This window comes from Acanthopagrus latus, chromosome 4, assembly GCF_904848185.1.
Source record: "Acanthopagrus latus isolate v.2019 chromosome 4, fAcaLat1.1, whole genome shotgun sequence".
Classification (NCBI taxonomy): domain Eukaryota; kingdom Metazoa; phylum Chordata; class Actinopteri; order Spariformes; family Sparidae; genus Acanthopagrus; species Acanthopagrus latus.
The window spans coordinates 3271360-3290875 of record NC_051042.1 but is presented as its reverse complement, the minus strand read 5'-3'; the positions used below and the strand labels follow the sequence as shown (position 1 = coordinate 3290875).

The 19516-nt window shown below is 40.8% G+C and overlaps 1 protein-coding gene across 1 annotated transcript; it reads left to right on the top strand.

Moving 5' to 3' along the window:
• Positions 1–144: 144 nt before the first annotated feature.
• LOC119018290 (aminopeptidase N-like) lies at positions 145–18182 on the top strand. Its single transcript, XM_037095828.1, has 21 exons — positions 145–340; positions 7670–8398; positions 8536–8678; positions 8978–9117; positions 9308–9434; positions 10115–10269; positions 10553–10666; positions 10774–10917; positions 11397–11462; positions 11770–11835; positions 11955–12130; positions 13022–13098; positions 13238–13371; positions 13873–13928; positions 14016–14163; positions 14279–14370; positions 14554–14664; positions 14834–15001; positions 16485–16625; positions 17023–17104; positions 17231–18182. Exons 2-21 carry the CDS (start codon positions 7794–7796, stop codon positions 17381–17383), a joined length of 2898 nt encoding a protein of 965 aa, XP_036951723.1. The 5' UTR covers positions 145–340; positions 7670–7793; the 3' UTR covers positions 17384–18182.
• Positions 18183–19516: the final 1334 nt, after the last annotated feature.

Below are 19516 nucleotides of genomic sequence, written 5' to 3'. Positions count from 1 at the left end.
GCTGATCAGGCAGCATCATGTGAAGCTTGCATCAGAGCGGTCAGAACACTCTGTACCTCGTGGTTTGACCACAATGAGTTTGCAGTCTTGTTGATACAGCCACATTCTTTCAGCCCCCCTTCCCCAATTTAGGGATTTTTTTCTTTTGGGAAAATTGCGGGAGTAGTTCCCTCCCTACATCGCCAGGAAAACCTGTGGTGGCTCTCACCACCTCCTTCCACCCTCGCAGATGCAGACTGTGAGTGTTACACATCAGCCGGGATCATTCCAGCTCCACTTCTGCGTCTCAGGCAGACTTAAATCAGGGTTTGCAGTGGACATCCAGTTTACACAGGGTTTGGTACGTACTGTTTTCCACGTGTTTGACATGTTAATTTATCCAACGTGCTGCATGCCAAGTTACTCCTTTTGTTGTGTTTTCCTCTCAGCAAAGGTTCTGTAACAGCCTCAGTATTAGCTTTACAGCTTTTGGCATCTGGAGCAAAGCTGCACTGCTTGTTTTAGAATGAAGGAGGATTTTAAGAATGGGTCTGCAACAAAAGGTCCATCCAAGACTTCTTTTTTTAAAATGGTGCATGAATGCAGCTTAAAGTGAACTGAAAGCAGCCAGTTGAGTCTTTGTTGCATCCCTTTCTCTCTTGTTTTAATTTCAGCTCCATTGCAAGGCTCGGAACCACTCTTTATAAAGTATATAACTCGTCACATGCTGTTGTAAAATGATTATTGCTTTCACGAGTAGATAATTCATAAAGTTCTTTAAGTCCCAGCTTGACTTCTTGGCTCTTGATGCAGATTTATTGGTCTGTCAACATCCAGCATGGGCTGCAGTAAATGTAAACTCTGCAGCTCCCCACAGCTGGCTGAAGCTAATCTGTACAGTGTGGAGCTAAGACCACACACAGCTGATAGTATAGGTCACAGGTTCATGTGCAAGTAGAATGATAATGCAGAGGCGTGTGTGTGGATGATAAAAGGTATTTATTGTTCACGTTCTTGAGATAAGATGGACTCGAAATAAACTTATTGATCCCCAGCGGGAAGTCTGGTCGAAGGACAAAGTGGAAGAGAAGAGATAAATTATGCAAACAAAGTGAGTTTGTGTAATGCCCCTGATGCTTCTCTACATTAAGCAAACAAAGATTTACAGTCTACTGATGTCTTATTTTAGTCCTTCCCAGTAATCACATGCACAGCGCATATCGTGCAGAGAAGTTAATGGTTCTAATCACATGATAACAAACAGGTCCTTGCACAGGCTCGGACCAGAAAGAGTACACAGCACTTGCAGGGAGCCGAGGAGGAGACTGTGTTAAAATCACACCAGGACACAGAGGTGGTCACATGGTCTTTTGTTGTCGTTTTTTACTCCATGAAAAAATGTGATTTTGTGGCCCAAGATAAACTTTCCCACTCACAAGATTATACCGCTCTCTCTGGGAAAGGGCCTGGATTTGCTGGGCTTATATTACTTATAACTTGGCCTGAAGGGACATTTGTGACATTAGAAGAATGAATCTAACAGACATCTTACTGATTTCACTGATCACCCTGAACGACAATGACATCAGTTTTTACTTTTAGCCAAACTGCACCTGGAACATAGTCCCCCTGGTTTGTTATTTAAAGGGTAACTCAGCAAATCTTACACATTAAAGTATGTTACAGGTCTTGGGCAGTGTTATGACATGTGTGAAGATTGTAATATAAAGCCTTTTGTGGCTCCAGAGGAAGCTTTATGTAGTCCAATAAATTACCTCCAGTGATGTTGCATCGTGGGTAATGTAGATGCCAGGTTTTTAGCCTGCACATCTAGTATAGAACTCCTATAACACTGTTGGATTCATTAGTTTAAACTCAGGACAGTTTAAAAACAATGGACCAAGCCAGAACCAGAACCAGAGATAAGGCTGTTTTTATTCCAATCATTCTTCTTCCTTCCTAGGACTCATCCCTGCCACAGACACAGCTGCACTGGACAGCTGAAGTAGGATAATAGAGCTTACATTATACCTGTCAGACAACCACTCGCCTCTGAGGTAGTTCAGATTACATTTTCAAATTTTGTCTGGAATGTATCCATGTATCAAAACTATACATTTAATGAACGGACATTTCAGTAATTCAGTTTGCTATTCCACATAATGTAACAAAACTAGGCAGTGGCCATCTGTGGTGCTATCTGTTAAAGCAGCGGGGCACACCTACAGCAATTAATTCACAACGACTACTGGCTTGTTTTACGTTGGACCATTTTCTCGCATGCAGGGCTGTTGTCATGCCTTCATAAATACTGGAGTCATGCATAGGTCTAGTAGAAGGAGCATCATTAATTCAGAATTAAATCAGTGACCCGGAAGAGACTGAATTCTTTCTTATGCAGATGTGACTTATTTACTGCCCTGCTGTGATACGTCTTATGAAAGCCTATTTCCACCAGTTAAAGACAAAAAATGTATAAAAACTTAGTCTTGAAAGTAAATAAATTAAAATCTTTCATCAAGCTTGGTTTTAATCCTATTTATTTCATTTATGGGAATAGGCTTCAGTATTTATCACCGTGACACAACAGAGTGTGACTGCTGCAGGTGGGCTGAGTGTTGATTCAAAGCTGCTGCTGTTAACTAGAACTTTAGTCACCATGTTTGTCCCACAGTGAATATTTTCTCCACTGAAAATATGAGAGCAGAAACTCCTGACGAAGCACAAATTAACTTAACAGATATGTCACAGAATAAATGCTCAAGTGAAATACTAAAATATTCCAAAATCCCTAACTCATTTTGATTTTTAAGTAGACATAAAATCTGAAAGATTGCTTTCTAAATGTCCCCCTTGCATTCTTTGAGGATCATTCAAAAGTAAAATAAGCAGGAATATCTAGGCCACATATTAATGCTTTATGGCTTTTTGTGTTTAATAATCAGCCTAAAAAGGCTTAACATGAACGCCTTTCTGTTGGTTTCTTTACACATGGCATAACGACAGCATTACCTCTCCCCAACAGCAAGCTGTAGATTTGTTCATCGTTCAGTCAGGCGCTGCATGGCAGATGCACAGGTTGTTGTGATGTTGCAAGGTGGACCCAAGTGCAGGAAATGGCCACGTGAGGTGAAGTTATAAAGGTGTTTTGCTTGGTTCTGGGGAATGAAGGTGAGTGGAAAGGAGATGATGACTAGCAGGGGGCAAGGACCAGTGGGAGTTGGCAGAGCATGACTTGGCAGACACGAGGGTAAAGGTGTGAGCGTGCCTGGCTGCAGAGGTGCAGGGAAAGCAGGCAGATGTGAGGCGATCCTGAGGAGCACGAAGAAAAGAAATTACAAATAAAAGTTCTCAGGACAATAATACAAAGAGCTTGTACAAAGCTTGTATCTGTTTGCAGTAGTTGAGAGAGCAAAGGAAAAGAACATCATTTCCAGATGTTCTGGACCTTGACATAACCATGACTGTGGTGTTACCATCATAGTAATCCAATGGATCAGTTGCTCACATTCAAATAAAGTCGAAAAACATTTGCCTACATACAAGACTGTTGCAGACTGGCTGTAGCTTCAGTTTAAAGGAAATTGTACCTTCAGCAGTAGACTCTCACAGTCATAAATGTGTCAAAGATTAAACATTAAGCATCGTTACCGTACAATAACAGCCTCCAAATCATTTTGATGGCACTGTGACTTATAACAGGTCGAATGGTGTCTCTGTCACTTGTTTACCTCAAGATACAAGTCCTCAACACAAAACTCTGTTCTGATGTACTGAGTTTGTAGTGGACACCTACATGATGTCTGAGCAGATGTTACAGACCTGGGATTTGTATTAACGACAGTGGTGTTGCACTCAGAATCTGTGGGAGGCATCAAATCGAATACAGTTCCTACATAATGTTGCTTTAATTTAGTTATTATGTAAAGGGAAGACCTACCTGTATGTGCTGTTCACCAAAAAAGTACCAATCTTGAATCAAAGCATACTTTATTATGTTGAAGTATTAGAGACTACTTCTTTTTTCTGTGCCTCTCAAAGACTCCTTGATCTTTTCAGGCTAGATGTCCTAATCAATAGAATGATTGAAGTGTGCCTTATCACTGCTGCACCTTTCTTCGTCTATTAAACAAGTTGCCAGTTCTTGTTATGTAATCATCATGTATTGATGCATTATCTGCAGAAACAAGTTGGCTGAAATACCAAGACGGGTACGACTTGATAGATATTTTCATAACCTAATCTATTTAATTAAAGGCCTTGCGCCTTTATCATGATAAATATCTGTTACTATTATTGTAATCCAATGAAGTATTGATGATGCGGAGCTTCTGCCATCTGAGGTAAACCTGTTTGCAAATAGATTAAATTAAAAAAAAGAGGTTATCTACTACATATCTTTAACTGCTGCCTCTCACTATCATAAAATCGTTAAAGATTGTAACAATACATGAAGAGTTGTAACTATTGATCGAGTCGCTCTTAAATAAGTGTGTGAGGGGGAAACCTACCTATATAAGCCTTTTACCAATAAACAACTCCCACTTTTTGAATAAGGCATATCCAGATTTAAGAATTGTAGCCAAACAAACAATTGTAATGAATACAGATTATTCCTCCAGCCTACTATCTGCTGTCTGTTACTCTTCATATCAAGAAACCCTGTTACCTAATATAATGAAATGAGAGTCAGAAAGCCACGACCTTTTATCGATCACTGACTACAAGGAAAAAACATTGGAAATGGTGAAAAGGTCATGGATTTCCAACATTCGGCCAGCAGCTGTAAATGTTACTAGATCATTAATAGGAACGTGAGTTGAGGACTTTTACCTTCAACTCAAAGTCTCCATCAGCAGATAAAGTCTGCTCAGTGTCACAGAGATGGCTCAGCTGTCAGCCCATAAAGAGGACGTAACTTCAGTCAAGGTCCAAGTTCAAGACAGATCTTTGACGTTCAACCAAACATGAGTTTCCACTTATTATCTGTCTCTGTAGTGTGCTCTGTTATGAAGCGATGGGACATTTTTAATAGGTTTGTCAGTGCACTAAAATAATAATCTCATCAAACTGTTTTATTTATTTTGACTCCCATTTTGTTGGTGCTAAAAATTATGATGGATAAAACACGCCTGGGGAGAAAATACATTTTCTTGACCGAACCAACACACCTACACACGAACAGCAACAGATCTGCTGACATTTCTGTGGTAAATGACTTTTCTGGCTGTCTCATACTCCCACAAGTGCAGAATGATGATTAAACAATGATGTAGAGGAAACATCTGCACATTCTATCAGAAAGGAAGCAAAGGAGGGAAGAAAGAAGTGCACACTCAAGATTTTAGACTTCAGATGGGAGAAGTGACCGTATGGTTTGAGTTTGTGTTATCTTCTTATTGTCAGTGTCAGTGTGCTCTGTACCAGCAGACATTACCACAGCTGATCACTGTGAAGGGGGAAACTGCTGATCTTTCACTAAGGTCAGCAGAATCATCTACTGGTAAACTTAAAATGTCCCCCTTAGATCAGTGTACAGTCTCCAGGCTCAACCGAGTTACAGATTAAGCAATACAGGATTGATAAATATCATTTATTGACCTCCTCACATCATGAGCATTTATGCATTTATGGTCCATGGTGTTTGATGTAGGACTACATAAAAATGTCAGACTGCCAGGAATATCAGGGTATCGGTGCAAGATATCAGTTGTAAATGCTGCTTATCATTAATAAAACTGACCAGCGTCTGTTTTATAATGTCCCATTGTGATCGTTGTCCTTATTAAATTGTTCATTCGTGTACAGAAATGGTGAGTAACATCTTCTGTGTCCTCACACGAAAGATTTAGTGACAAAGTGAGATTGAAAATACTGCTAGGCATCCAGACTTACAGTTATCACAGACAAGAAAGCCAAACCAAGAACTGAAAGAAAAAGATAATCAACATGAGTTTTCTTTTAAGGGATGCCGCAGTGTCATGATAGCTTAGGCTAAACAATAGCTGCTTATTTGAAACCATTCAAATGACTGTTCAAAGGTGCATGATGTGGTTTTGGGGAAGAAGTCTTGATCAGGAGAGAGAGCGAGATCCTCATTCATGCATCATTTCAAGCATAAAAAACTATATAAACAAACTCTCTGTGTTTTCATGACTTTATGAACTGAATGAACAAACTGACCTTAAAGGACAACACAATTTATACTGTTTTCCTTTGTTTATATTTGGCGGACCCTGCCACCTCTCTAGCTTCAAACAGTGTTCTGGGGACCTTATTTTCCTCTGAGAACAGCTTGTTTATCCACTTATGAAAAAGATAGTTCAAAGTTTCTTTTTTTATCTCATAATTATTGTGAATATTAAAATTCAAATTTCAAAATTATCCACCAGAAACACCTAGTATTCCCTTAAAAGTGAATTTGCTACGTTTCTGTTTAATCCATCAGTCAACTGTAGCTTACATGAGACATGAGATGATCATGTTTATGACATTAACATAAATGAAATACACTTTCTTCAAAAATATACCAGACACAGAAACTTGCCAGATGTGTTACATTAATGCAAAAACTCACTATAGAGCAGACTGCAGTGTGAACAGGCGAAGCGTCAATCCTGACAAACTGCCGTACAGGGTTTGTGAAGGTGTTGATCAGCCTCACAGAATCATGTAAAAAGACTGATGGTAGTTTGGGTCTTTTGATGTGGGATTGTATGAGGTACTTATCACTAGTATAGGGTATTCCCTGCAGTAACTCTCCCCCCTTTGTGGAGAAGCAGCACGTAGCAGCAACGAGGGAAGTGGAGTTGTACTACTAAACGGCACAGACAGCAAGATGTATCTTAGCCAGCTAAAAGAAAGCTCATCTAAAAACAATACATATATTTGTTTAAGTGTACTCTGTGTTTTGAACATTTTTGGCAATTTACGTGCAATGTCAGTGTCAATTGACGTTGTTTTTTACCCCTCTCTTGTGTCTGCACTTCATGGATGATGCCAAATGGATACCAAATCAATAATACCAGCAATAATAACCCCACTCATTAGAGAAGAAAGCTATAACAGAAGGGACTTGAGCTCTTGACTTCAAATTCTAGATCTATCTGAGATCCCTTAATATATAACAGGTAATGCTCCTGTCCTCTTTTGTAGACTGCACACTGTACTCTAGCACATAGCAACAATGAAACTAAAATACCATTTTTAATCATTAAACATTAAAAAGTAACTCTGCAATAAAGTGTGTTTACAGGTCTTCAGGAGCACTACTACATATGCAAAAAGAAGTAGTATAATGCCTTTTGTGGCTCCAGGGGAAGTGGAATGTAATCTGATACTTTTCCTCCAGAGATGTCACTGTGTGGCTGAGTTGCATTGTGGGGAATGTAGGCTCAAGGTTTTGGATAGCAGTCCGATGTTAACATATATTCCAAACTAATCCACACATTCTTCTCCATCTTTTAAAAACCTGGCAGCTACATGAGATTACTGCAGATTACATGCAGCCTCTTCTGGAGTCTTTATACTGCTTTTGTCACAATATTCTACCCAAGACCTGTAAATACTCATTAATGTGTAAAATTGGTGGAATCAATCTTTAATTGTGCACCATATCTTGACTTATGTGAATCTAGAAGTTGCTGAGTTGCAGGCTGAATGACTAAAATGTTCACATCTTTCTCCTTAGGTTATGAAAATGTCTCTTTTGCCATGTTAATAGCTCAACTATTAACTGAGGAGGGAAGAGCCCTGCTGCACTGGACAAAAGACTGAGACCACTCAGAGTTCTCCTCTGATCCCCCGACTTGGACATGGGGAAAGTCTACTATGTCAGTAAAAACGTGGGCCTCGGCTTGCTGGTATTGGCGGCCACTGCTCTGGCTACGATTATAGCTCTGTCCATTGCTTACGACAAAGAAAGGGCCAAGAATCGAGACAAGCCTGAAGATGGAACATCAGACACCACCGGCATGCCTACTCCCCCCACGACCCCCTTTATTCCCAGGGAGCCCTGGGACCACTACAGACTCCCGGAATCCCTTGTTCCTGTCTCTTACAATGTGACCCTGTGGCCCCGTCTGGAGCCCAACGCAGACGGCTTGTACATCTTCACTGGACATTCAGCAGTGGTCTTCAAATGTGTGAAGGAAACGGACCTCATCATCATCCACTCCAACAAGCTCAACCTCACCACCTTCAACGGGCACCATGCTAAGCTAAGTAGCCTGGGTGGAGCCACCGTGCCCACTATACTAAAGTCTTTTCTTATTGTAAGGACTGAGTATCTGGTTCTTCAGCTGCGCAGCAGACTAGCAGTTGGAACATTATATGTTCTCCACACTGAATTCTTGGGGGAGCTGGCAGATGACCTGGAAGGTTTCTACAGGAGTGAATACACTGACGATGGTGTGAAGAAGTAAGTAAAGTCATAGTAATAAATAAATAATGGTGCAGCATTGTTCATGGTTCAAGTGTTCCTCTTGGTGGAACTTTGGAGTATTTTACTTGGTGGATGTTGATTTTCTGTTAATGTTTAATTTGAACATTTTGCAGGGTTGTTGCCACCTCGCAGATGCAAGCAACGTATGCCAGGAAAGCTTTCCCTTGTTTTGATGAGCCAGCCATGAAAGCTGTCTTCAATATCACGATCATCCACAACAGTGCCACTGTGGCCCTGTCCAACGGCAGGGACATTGGTTAGTTTCAAAATTCAGTAGTTTAAAATTGTTGTTGCGCTACATTTCTTGTGGAAACTGGGGGCGACACAATGTTTAATTGTAAAATCGCACATGAGTGGACAGAGAACAAAAATAGTGGTCAGTACAAGATGTTTAATGTGTTGATGTTGATGTTCAGAGCAACATAAACATGCGTTTTATGTGTTAGTTTCATTGTAAATCATTAATAACTTGGAGATGTTATGGGGGAAATCAGCAACTAGATGTTATTAATACTAAGAGAGTGTCAGAGTCTAACGCTACCCCTCTTTGAACAGGCACTACAGACTCTGTCATTGATGGCGTGCCTGTCAGAGTGACGACATTTGAACCCACAGAGAGAATGTCCACATATCTGCTGGCATTTATTGTCACTGACTTTGTTAACATTCAATCAACACAAAACAGCAATCTGTTGGTAAGAAATCTTTGTTCCTTATATCTGTTTGATCAGCATTGTTCTTAATTCATTTGGATTGTAGTCCAAAAGCAGTACAAAAAAAACCAGCATTAAAGCATTAAAGTTCAAATCATTCCTGTTCCTATGTGACCTTACGGATCAATTGAAGGATTAGGATGAGGATTATTTATGATCCATTTCTCTGCAGGTTCGAATCTGGGCTCGAAGAAAAGCCATCGATGACAGGCAGGGTGACTATGCTCTCAACGTGACAGGGCCGATCCTTCAGTTCTATGAGCGCTACTACAATGCATCATATCCGCTCTCCAAGTCAGGTAGGTCAACTCTGCAGCAACATGCGCAGGCAGACATTTTCCTGTGGTGAAAGAAAAGTTCTTTCACCACAGGATAATAATGTTTATCTCATTTTGTTTATGACATTCAGTCGGAGCAGTTGGCAAGAAAATCATTTTGTTCACACACACAATCTTTGCACATTCGCTGTTGGACATGTCAAACTGTATAAAGGGATGCAGAAGTAGTTGATCAATAACAAAGCACAAGGAACCAGTGTACATGACCAAGGGACTGCAGCCGTGCTCTGTGTTAATCTTTCTCCTAGAACTTCATAGTAAAGCTTGTTCAACTTGTGAAACAGTAACAACGTCCACAGCTTAACAAAGTTATTGTGGTGTAGTGAGATAAGTATACTGTCACTAACAATAAATAAAGTGTGCCTCTTAGACAGCGTCTCAGTGCCCTCAATAAATCCATCAAACAAGTCATATTGTGTGGATAGTGGACAAACAACTGAAATTTTACTGAGACAAGCAATAACTGGTACATCACTTCAATGCAAATTGTACAAGTAAATGCAAGGTATCACTACAGTGCTGACTGTTTTTTTATGCTTGGTGTGATATTTGATTCAAGAGCACATGCACACTATTATGGCTTTGGTGATCTATTTTTAAAGACATTCCTAATGAATTTCCGATGTCTTTGTCCTCCCCAGATCAGATCGCTCTGCCTGACTTCAATGCTGGGGCGATGGAGAACTGGGGTCTGGTCACATACAGGGAGACAGCCCTGCTCTACGACCCCATCATGTCCTCCACTGGAAACAAAGAGAGAGTAACAACTGTAATCTCCCATGAACTCGCACACATGGTAGGCCATCAAATTTCTCCCAGTGCTTTCTTCACATTAGTAAAAATAACAGGGAGAACATGAAAATAATGATATTTATTGGGTGCAAACTCAAGCTGTCTTTTGCTCCACTCTAGTGATGAATGTTGTAGACATAAATTCAGCCAGACTACTCAACCTCCGTTTGCAACAATAACAGATGACAGATAACCGTCTGTCTGGGGACAAATTAACTCCCCATGAGATTTTTCAAAAACATCTATCACTGTAAATCTGTTTACACTTTATGTGTTGTGTTTTTAAGTGGTTTGGCAACCTGGTGACTCTGCAATGGTGGAATGACCTGTGGTTAAACGAGGGATTTGCATCCTACGTGGAGTACCTTGGAGCGGACTATGCTGAGCCCACCTGGAACATTGTAGGAGCCTTCCCAAGAACATAATCAGATTTCACAGAGCTGTGACCTCTCACAGATGTGGGTCGCCAAGTCTGCCAATCCTAACTCATCTCTCTGCTTGGCTGCAGAAAGACCAGATCCTACTGTATGATGTACACAAGGTATTTGCTGTAGATGCCCTGGCCTCCTCACACCCGCTGTCCCGCCGAGAAGAGGAGGTCAATGACCCCGCTCAGATCAGTGAGATGTTCAACACCATCTCCTACAGCAAGGTATGCTCTTTGTTAAGCATTCTTATACAGTATGTTGTCCAGGATCTCAGTCAAATGGTGCCCCTTTTCTAATTTTTCTTAGAAGTGTTAAAGTTAATATAGCAAAATCTATGAATTTATTTGTACAAGTAAGAAGCCCCTATAAATGAAAAGTGAGGCAATACCTTATGATATGAGTATAATTTCTACCTAAGTTTTATTTTATAGACACACTACACACTATACACTTCTTGGCTTATGCTTTCCTCTCCTTGCTCCTATTTAGTTCACTGGAAAATGTATTTTGCAGAATCCCAAGGACAGTTGAATAATATCATAAATGACTTATATATGAGTCAGTATGAGTTGTGAATCTTTTGCCGAAGGTGCCATATTGCACCACTGCGGAATCATAATATTGTCTTTGAGTCGCAAAATCTTGTCAACTTTCAATTCAATTCCAGCAAAATACAGTTGGTTACTGTGTTTGTTGTTTTCAGGGAGCTGCGGTGTTAAGGATGCTGTCAGAGTTCCTCACTGAGCCTGTGTTTGCCAAAGGACTAAGTGTGAGTAATTTTTTTTATACGGCCTCATCACTGAATTACCACTTCCACTGTGTGAGTGAGCCTGTGTGTGTGCGTGTGACAGTTTGGATGACGGATCACACCAAATTCATCCTGTTGTCTGTCTAATTATTGTGTTGAGTAAACCACAAGGTCATTCATTTGGAGTTTATGAGTCATTGCCTCCCGTGTGAGTGATTCTGACTGATATCACAACTTGTTTTCACATGTCGCCTGATGCAGCTTGAATGTTTTGTCTACAATGCATTGGAAGATACTGATGCTGTTTGTAACTGGTTTGTCCTCTCAGTCTTACCTGAACACATTCGCCTTCAGCAACACAGTGTATACAGACTTGTGGGACCACCTCCAACAGGTTGGTACAATTTAAAGACCTCACAGTCACAAATTTGTTGTGAGTGATTTCACCTCACAGTGTGTCCACAGGTGTGTGCGTTACTTCTTAAATTCCTGCCACTCTATGTTTGTTGTCAGGCAGTTGAAAACACGCCTGGCATGCACCTTCCTGACACAGTCCACAACATCATGAACCACTGGACTCTCCAGATGGGCTTCCCAGTGGTCACTATTGACACCCAGACAGGAAGTATCACCCAGAAACATTTCCTGTTGGATCCAGAATCCGTAGTGGACAGGCCCTCTCAGTTCAAGTAGGAATCTGTTTTACCTTATCTTGTAAGTTTCATAGACAATAAATGAAGAGACTGATTCCTTAATGCACAACCTTGATTCCTCAAAAAGTTGATGCCCTGCATGACACTATCATCTATGTCTTTGATTCATAGTATTGTAAATGTTCTCAACAAAAGCTCTTTCAGGATGTACCTCAGCAGTACAGCAATACTTCAAGCCAAATGCTAACGCTGGCATGCTAACATGCTCAAAATGACAGAGCTTATGTGCTGAAGTTTAGAAGGTATTCTTATGTTCACCATCTTGGTTCAGTGTGTTAGCATGCTTCAGTTTGCTACTTAACACAACAAAAAATGCACAGCTGAGGCTGATGGGAGTGTCAGATTCAGTTTTGACCTGATGGGTGAAACATGAATGTTAGGGTGGCTGTGGTGGCTGTGGCTCAGGGATAGAGACAGTGTCACTGTACCGATTTCCCTGGTCTGCATGTTGAAGTGTCCTTGGGCAAGATACTGAAATCCTAACTGCTCCTGATGTGCTGGTCACCACCTCGCATGACAGCCACCGCCATCAGTGTATGAATGTATGTATGAATTACTTTAAGTTGCTTTGGACAAAACCATCTGCTAAAATGCCCTAAAATGTAAAATGTACCCAATTTTAAGCCAATCCATTCAGTGGTTGTTGGAACATTTCACGCAGTCCACAAATGTGAACCTGATGGTGCTACGAGAAGTCAGACAGTCACTGAACTTTATAAGCAATCCATCCAATAGTCTGACTGAAAGATAGACCAAAAGCCTAACATTGCCATCCCTGTGGCTACAATCTGCTACTAGCATGGCTAAAACCCAACATTGTTCTACTTCCACTTACTACTCATTGTCTTTATGTCTGTTTGTGTTCAGCTACACTTGGTTTGTCCCAGTCAAATGGATGAAGACAGGTGTGGAGCAGCAACAGTACTGGCTCCTTCAAAAGACAGGTATTGTCATAGGAACATCCAATGCTTCTTGAGCAGATCAACATAGTAGAAACAAAACATTTTTCCACCACATTAGTGGAACCACTGGTCAGGGTGTTAACCGTATATTTTTGCCATCATTCTTTTAAATTTGGAGCAGATGTCCACAGTCTAATGAGAGTGTCAGGAGAGGACTGGGTGCTGGCGAACATCAATGTTTCTGGGTACTTTAGGGTGAACTATGACCTGGATAACTGGGATCGTCTCCTCTCGCTGCTCAACACTGACCATCGGGTGAGTCACATGCATCTATTGAAAGTTAAGCCAATCAAATAGCCAATATTGTCTGGAGTTGGTGTGCACATCCCAACAGGATAAACAGGGAAAAATCACATTGTGATTCATCTTTCTGCAGAGGAGAATGGACCTTTAGAACAGAGCCTCTCAGAAGTCTGAATTAAATAAACCTGCTCCATGAAACATGTGGATTTTATTTACTTTAACTATAAATGTGATTAAATGTTTCCTGTGAGTTTTGATTAGTTGTGTTTAATCAGAACTCTGCTGGTTTAGGCACATTTCATGCTTGATGTTGCATTTTCCATTGGTCACCAGTTTTAATTCCAGCATTCCAGTGTTTAATGTGGTTTGCTGAACTGCAGCTAGCAGGACTGTGTAATGACACAATTAATCAAAATCATCAGGTCTTTTTGCAGACGGAGCAGCAGTTGTGCTTGCTGCGCCTCACTGGTTGTGTGGATTTGAACATGTGTTCGTGTGTGTCACTTCTTTCAGGCTTTATCAGTCATCAACAGAGCTCAGATCATAGATGATACGTTCAACCTTGCAAGGTAAAGCAAAACAGGTAATTAAAGTACTGAAACCATCACACTTTGTATGTCTGTAACGAATGTGAAGTATATGTTCTGTTTGTGTAGAGCCAAAATAATCAATACAACATTGGCCCTGAGAACAACCAAATACCTGTCCAATGAAAGAGAATACATCCCCTGGGAGTCAGCTCTGAGAAACCTCGACTACTACATCCTCATGTTTGACCGCACTGAGGTCTATGGAGCCTTACAGGTGAACACTTCTTCACTACCAATACTTGCACTGCTCATTATGACACTAACAGGAAAGGTGTATGAAAGGAAACTGACTGGATATGAAATTGACCGGCAGTATGTTTTTATTCTAGGCATACCTCAAGAAACAAATACAACCACTTTTTGAGCACTTCAAGACAATTACAGCTGACTGGACCATAGTGCCTACAGGACACACTGACCAGTACGTCGGCTTATGTTTTTACCAGAAAATGTATTTTAAAGCAAAAACTTACTGTTTGGTGACAATTTCATTCACTGCAATAGTTAGTTTGGTTTGTTACCTTTCCATATGCCTCATAAATGCTGGAATTTTCATGCTATTTTGCCTTTTGTCTCCAATCTTCTCAAACCTCTCCCTTCTCAGATATAATCAGATCAATGCTATTGGAATAGGCTGCAGTGTGGGTGTGGAGGGGTGCAGGGAGCTGATTAAAGGCTGGTACAGACAGTGGATGAAAAATCCACATCCCAGCCCGTGAGTACACAGAAGTTAAAGTCCCTTCTTTCTGGTTTGAAGATGCCATACAGTATTCGCTGTTACGCTGCCCCAAACAGCCAGTGAAACAATGTACAAATGTAGGTAGCTATATGTACACAAACATTCATTTTCTAATGGACTGTATTTTGACCTCAATCCTCTTCAGGATCCATCCCAACTTGAAAAGCACAGTTTACTGCAATGCCATAGCCTTCGGTGGTGTGGAAGAGTGGGACTTTGCCTGGAGAATGTTCAAGAATGCCACTCTTGCATCCGAAGCTTCCCGGCTGAGGTCGGCCATGGCCTGCACCAAAGTTCCCTGGCTCCTGAACAGGTATGTGAAACAACCAGATTTGTGGGCGTGTCCCTGTTCAAGGTTTTCTTTGAATGAGACCAGTACCAGTGTATAACACTGTCAAAATTACAGTGGATTTTTAAACTGTTGTGCAGACAACTCATTTCCCTTGTTTTCTCTACTTTACAAGTAACACTTACAGGACAAAGACAGACCACCACATTTTGATTTGTGACATGCTAAGGTGTAGCGCTAACCATGGCAAGGAAGAAAGGACTGAGCTTAGGGTGCCTTGTCACATGACTTATGTACCGAGGCTGTCGAGCAGCCCAGTGTTTGAATCAGACCTATGATCCTTTGTTGGATGCCATCCCCACTATCTTTCACCTCCAACTCTCCTGCCAGATAATTGTTCAATTGTTCCGACAGCCTTCTATTCTGAAATCCAAATAGTATGAAAAATGCCCTAATTAACTGTTATTCGGATAACAAATGGCCATTGTGAGTGTCACGTTGTTCTGAAACTACACACTCTGGAATGACCAACTTACTGTACACAACTGATGTAACTAATGTACACATTTTATCCCAAACTGGAATCTTTTCCTTAACTTAACCAAGTAATTCCATGCCTAACCAAACTGCAACCATTACACAATGTAAACTATGTGTTTATTATTTCTACCATGATGATGAACTCAACTGAGCTTGAACTTTTCTTTTTCGCTCATGGCGAAATGTTGCGGCTTCGGAGAAACAACACAGGTCTTTGGGTTAAACTGCATACAAAATCAACTGAGTCAACATCACATTGTTCTTTCCCTGTATGTCTGAATAGAGTAATATATTAAGGTTAAAAAAACTCAAGGGCCAGTGTGTATTTGTCTGAATAACGGGCCCTTGGAGCAGTGGGATTTTGCTGAGATAACGAGCTGTTGGACAAAGAGCTTTTGGTCCAATGGGAAATTTTTCTGACTTTTGAGGTTTCATAATGATGATGAATGATGAGCTGTTGAAACAACTGGCAGTCCCCCTAAAGTTAGCCAAAATAAGCTTAAGGTTACGTCATACCAAAAAAGGCTGTAGCAACCAACCTACTGAGTGTATCAGAACAGCTATGTATTTATAAGGATGACATGCAGTCAGGCTGTTCAGAAGCTACAGAGTCCTGCTTTTAGTGCCCTGCATTTATTTACACTAACTTAACGGCTGGACCCAATCTTGGTGTACAGGTGTTAGCATTAGCTATAGCTAGCAACATACATACCAGCTGTGTGTGTTTGTATGACAGCTTGATTGAAATATTTTTTAACTTAACTTTTTAAATTTGCGTCTGTGTCTTAAACACGTATTTGGAGCTCAACCGACTTCACTAATTTGGGAGAGAAGCATCTGCCCTTTTTAAATGCTCCAGATGTTATAAATATTCAATGACAATCAGCAGTTTTTCCTTAAGAAACAGATGTGTTATGCTCATGCTTGAAAATGATATCTTTGGAATAAAAGGTTTCCTTTGAGCCAGGTATCTGGAGTACACACTTGACCCCACTAAGATACGCAAGCAAGACGCCACCTCTACCATTCAGTACATTGCCCGGAACGTTGTGGGAATGCCGCTGGCCTGGAACTTCGTCAGAGCAAAATGGAGCTACATTTTCCAGCAGTAAGAGATCACTCCTTATGGGAGTAATTAAGGGTGGAAGAATATTACAAGCACAGAATCCACAGTAACTTTTCCAAATGCACATGGAGCTGTTTTTCCTTCATTTACTCACCAAGGCTGCTGAGTGTGCACGCATTTCCTCAAGCCTGCCTGAGTTTTTTGAAAAGGTAGTCAAGTCCTTAGCGATGAGGCAGCATTAAGCATCTGCAGTAAAGAGCTGATTATGTTTCAACTGTTTTTGAGCCCTCACACGTCCAGCACCAACAGACTTTCTTTGGGGGAAATTTGGCAAATGTCTTCCCAGAGACACTTTGATTGACCTCAACAACAACATCTGGGCAATTACACCATCATTATTTCATTATGTCAGTATTGAACAGTATTTCTTTGTTTTTAGGTATGGGAAAGCTTCATTTTCCTTCTCTAACCTCATCCATGGAATCACAAGGAGATTCTCTTCAGAGTTTGAGTTGCAGGAGGTATGCTGGCCTCACAGCCACAACCGCACTGAAATGCACACTGTGTCTCCCTGAGGGTGTTTAGAATAAAAGAAAGACGAACCATGCACAATTTCAGTTATTTCTTTGTTTTCTGTGTCTCTCCAGCTGAAGAAATTCAAAGAAGACAACCTTCATGTTGGTTTTGGCTCGGCCACACTGGCCCTGGAACAGGCAATAGAGAAGACCGCAGCCAACATTAAATGGGTGACGGAGAACAAAGCCCAAGTGCTCAAGTGGTTTACTGAGGAGTCCACATGAGAACACTTTGACAGTCAAAATGACTCACTCCCTTTTTCTGTACAGTCAGGGATACGTAATGAAGGACAATCACTATAATCATCAGGAGTAACAAACTGTTTCATGGTAACAGTTGCGCAAAGAAAACTGATGTGACCTAATTCATCACAGGACATCAGCTCCAGAGCAGAGGACCAGACGTGATGAACAGCAGACCACATGTGTCACTGTGTATCAGAGGTGTAGCAGTAATGACAGTGGTGCTTCCACTGCTAGTCTCTCATTGTCATAACATTGTAACAAAAGATGGTTTTACTAGCATAACATTTTTTTTAGATTCAGAATGCATTCATTTATATCTTTTTCTTTTCTTCATACTTCACATTAGACAGTATGTTGCTGCTTACCATGACGTATGCAATACATTTAAACCACAAACATGAGGCATTTAACCGCCTGTAAAACACCAGAGCAGATTCAGTGTTCACTGTCATTGAACCTACATCTGACCCACGAATATGACTGTCAGAAGTGACCCTGTGGGATATTAAACGTCAGACTTCAGAGAAAAAGGAAATATTCAGAAGTCGGAGTTTGGATGTCAGAGTTGTTGTTCCATTGGCCCTATTCCTCTTCTGTATGTATCCCTTTAAATGTCTGACTGCTTTGCAGTGCTAACAGGGTTTTTAACAACTTTGGTAGAAGTTGTTCCATGTTGTTCCGTGTTCTGATCTTTACATTGAGAATCAACTTGCCCTTCAGCGTTACAAGACAAAGTGATCTTACTGAATAAACTGGCCTGATTTGGTTATTATTGGGATTCTTGGTGTTTGTCTTTTCTTTTTTTCTTTCTTTTTTTTTGTTAAAGAATGCTTAAACATTGTACTATGATGTATTACTTGTCTGCCAATCCAATGCAAAAGCATAGAATGGTGGAGGAGTACGAGGAGAAGCTTCTCCAGTTTCAGCCTGTTTGAAGCGGACATTGAGACACAGACAGTTCAAAGTGACAGCATGAGCTGATAAGAGGTTTTTGCTGATGTTTTATCACCTGTATAAAGTTGAATACAATACAAAGGTTAAAGGTGTTTGCCACCTATTTTTAAATGTCAGAGTTGGTATACTGGTCGTGGAAGAAGGCATACAACTTGTGGAAACAGTTGTGTAATGTCTGATGCAGCTCTTCACAAAATGACTGCAGTGAAGTGTCATCACCTGGACATCAGTACTTGGGCTTAAAGGACTTTAAAGAGAAATGGATGCTATAATTTCTGTGTAGGGTCCAGTGTTCGGGAGCTTTTTGGAGTTTTGCTATCACTGTATAATTGCGTTGTACCTTCCCTTCATGATTTTCGTAAATGTCACTTTAACACCTGAGCAGGCAACTGAACAGTGCAAACAAGCATAGTAGGAGAACTTTGTTTCAAGAGATTGACACTACATTCCATTCTACTGCTCAAACTTGATTAACATCGAAGTCAAGACACAACAAGTTCAAGACCAGTACCTGGTGGCATCAAATGCATATGTTGCGTTCGAAGATTGTGTAATATCCTGCTGCATCATTGTGACAGACTCTGGATCCTTTGTGGATTTTTCCAGATGTGGTATAAAAATTATTTCCCTTTAACAGAAAACTGAAGCTCTTTAGGACGTATTTTCAAATGAGAGATCTGGCGCATTTCTTGGCGCACATGGAGGAGCAGTGGACTGGCTAAAAGTGAGTGCAGCGTGGCAGACAGCACTGCCTTAAACTCAGATTCCACAATTGACAGGTGAAGGAAGGCGCTGAGTCCACTGGGACAGAACTAAATACGAGGTAAGAGTATGTTTTGTGGAAGGGAAAATGGTTTTCTGTCATTGCATCATACTGTAATTTGGTGTTTGTTAGTCTGCCTACATGTGGTGTGATGTGGCTTTTGGTCTGTGGAGAGTTGTGGAGACTTTTTTTCTCAGGTTTTCAGACCAAAAAAACGGACCTGCATTCAAAAAACAGAGGTGCCTGTTACTGTGGGGTCGTGTTGCTCCAGAGAACCAGTAAAACCCGTTTGAGTGATTAATAATAGTGTTATACAGTGCATAATTGTTTCCTCTTGTGTGATAATCCACAAGATAGATGTTAGAAGTACCACATTAACAAAATCAACCAAGAAA

What these genes read in the sequence shown, in the direction of transcription:
- LOC119018290 (XM_037095828.1), top strand. Translation starts at nt 7,794, where the DNA reads ATGGGGAAAGTCTACTATGTCAGTAAAAACGTGGGCCTCGGCTTGCTG. An exon ending in ACACCATCTCCTACAGCAAG is followed by an intron (nt 10,918 to 11,396) that starts GTATGCTCTTTG and finishes TGTTGTTTTCAG; the next exon opens with GGAGCTGCGGTGTTAAGGAT. An exon ending in AAAAATCCACATCCCAGCCC is followed by an intron (nt 14,665 to 14,833) that starts GTGAGTACACAG and finishes AATCCTCTTCAG; the next exon opens with GATCCATCCCAACTTGAAAA.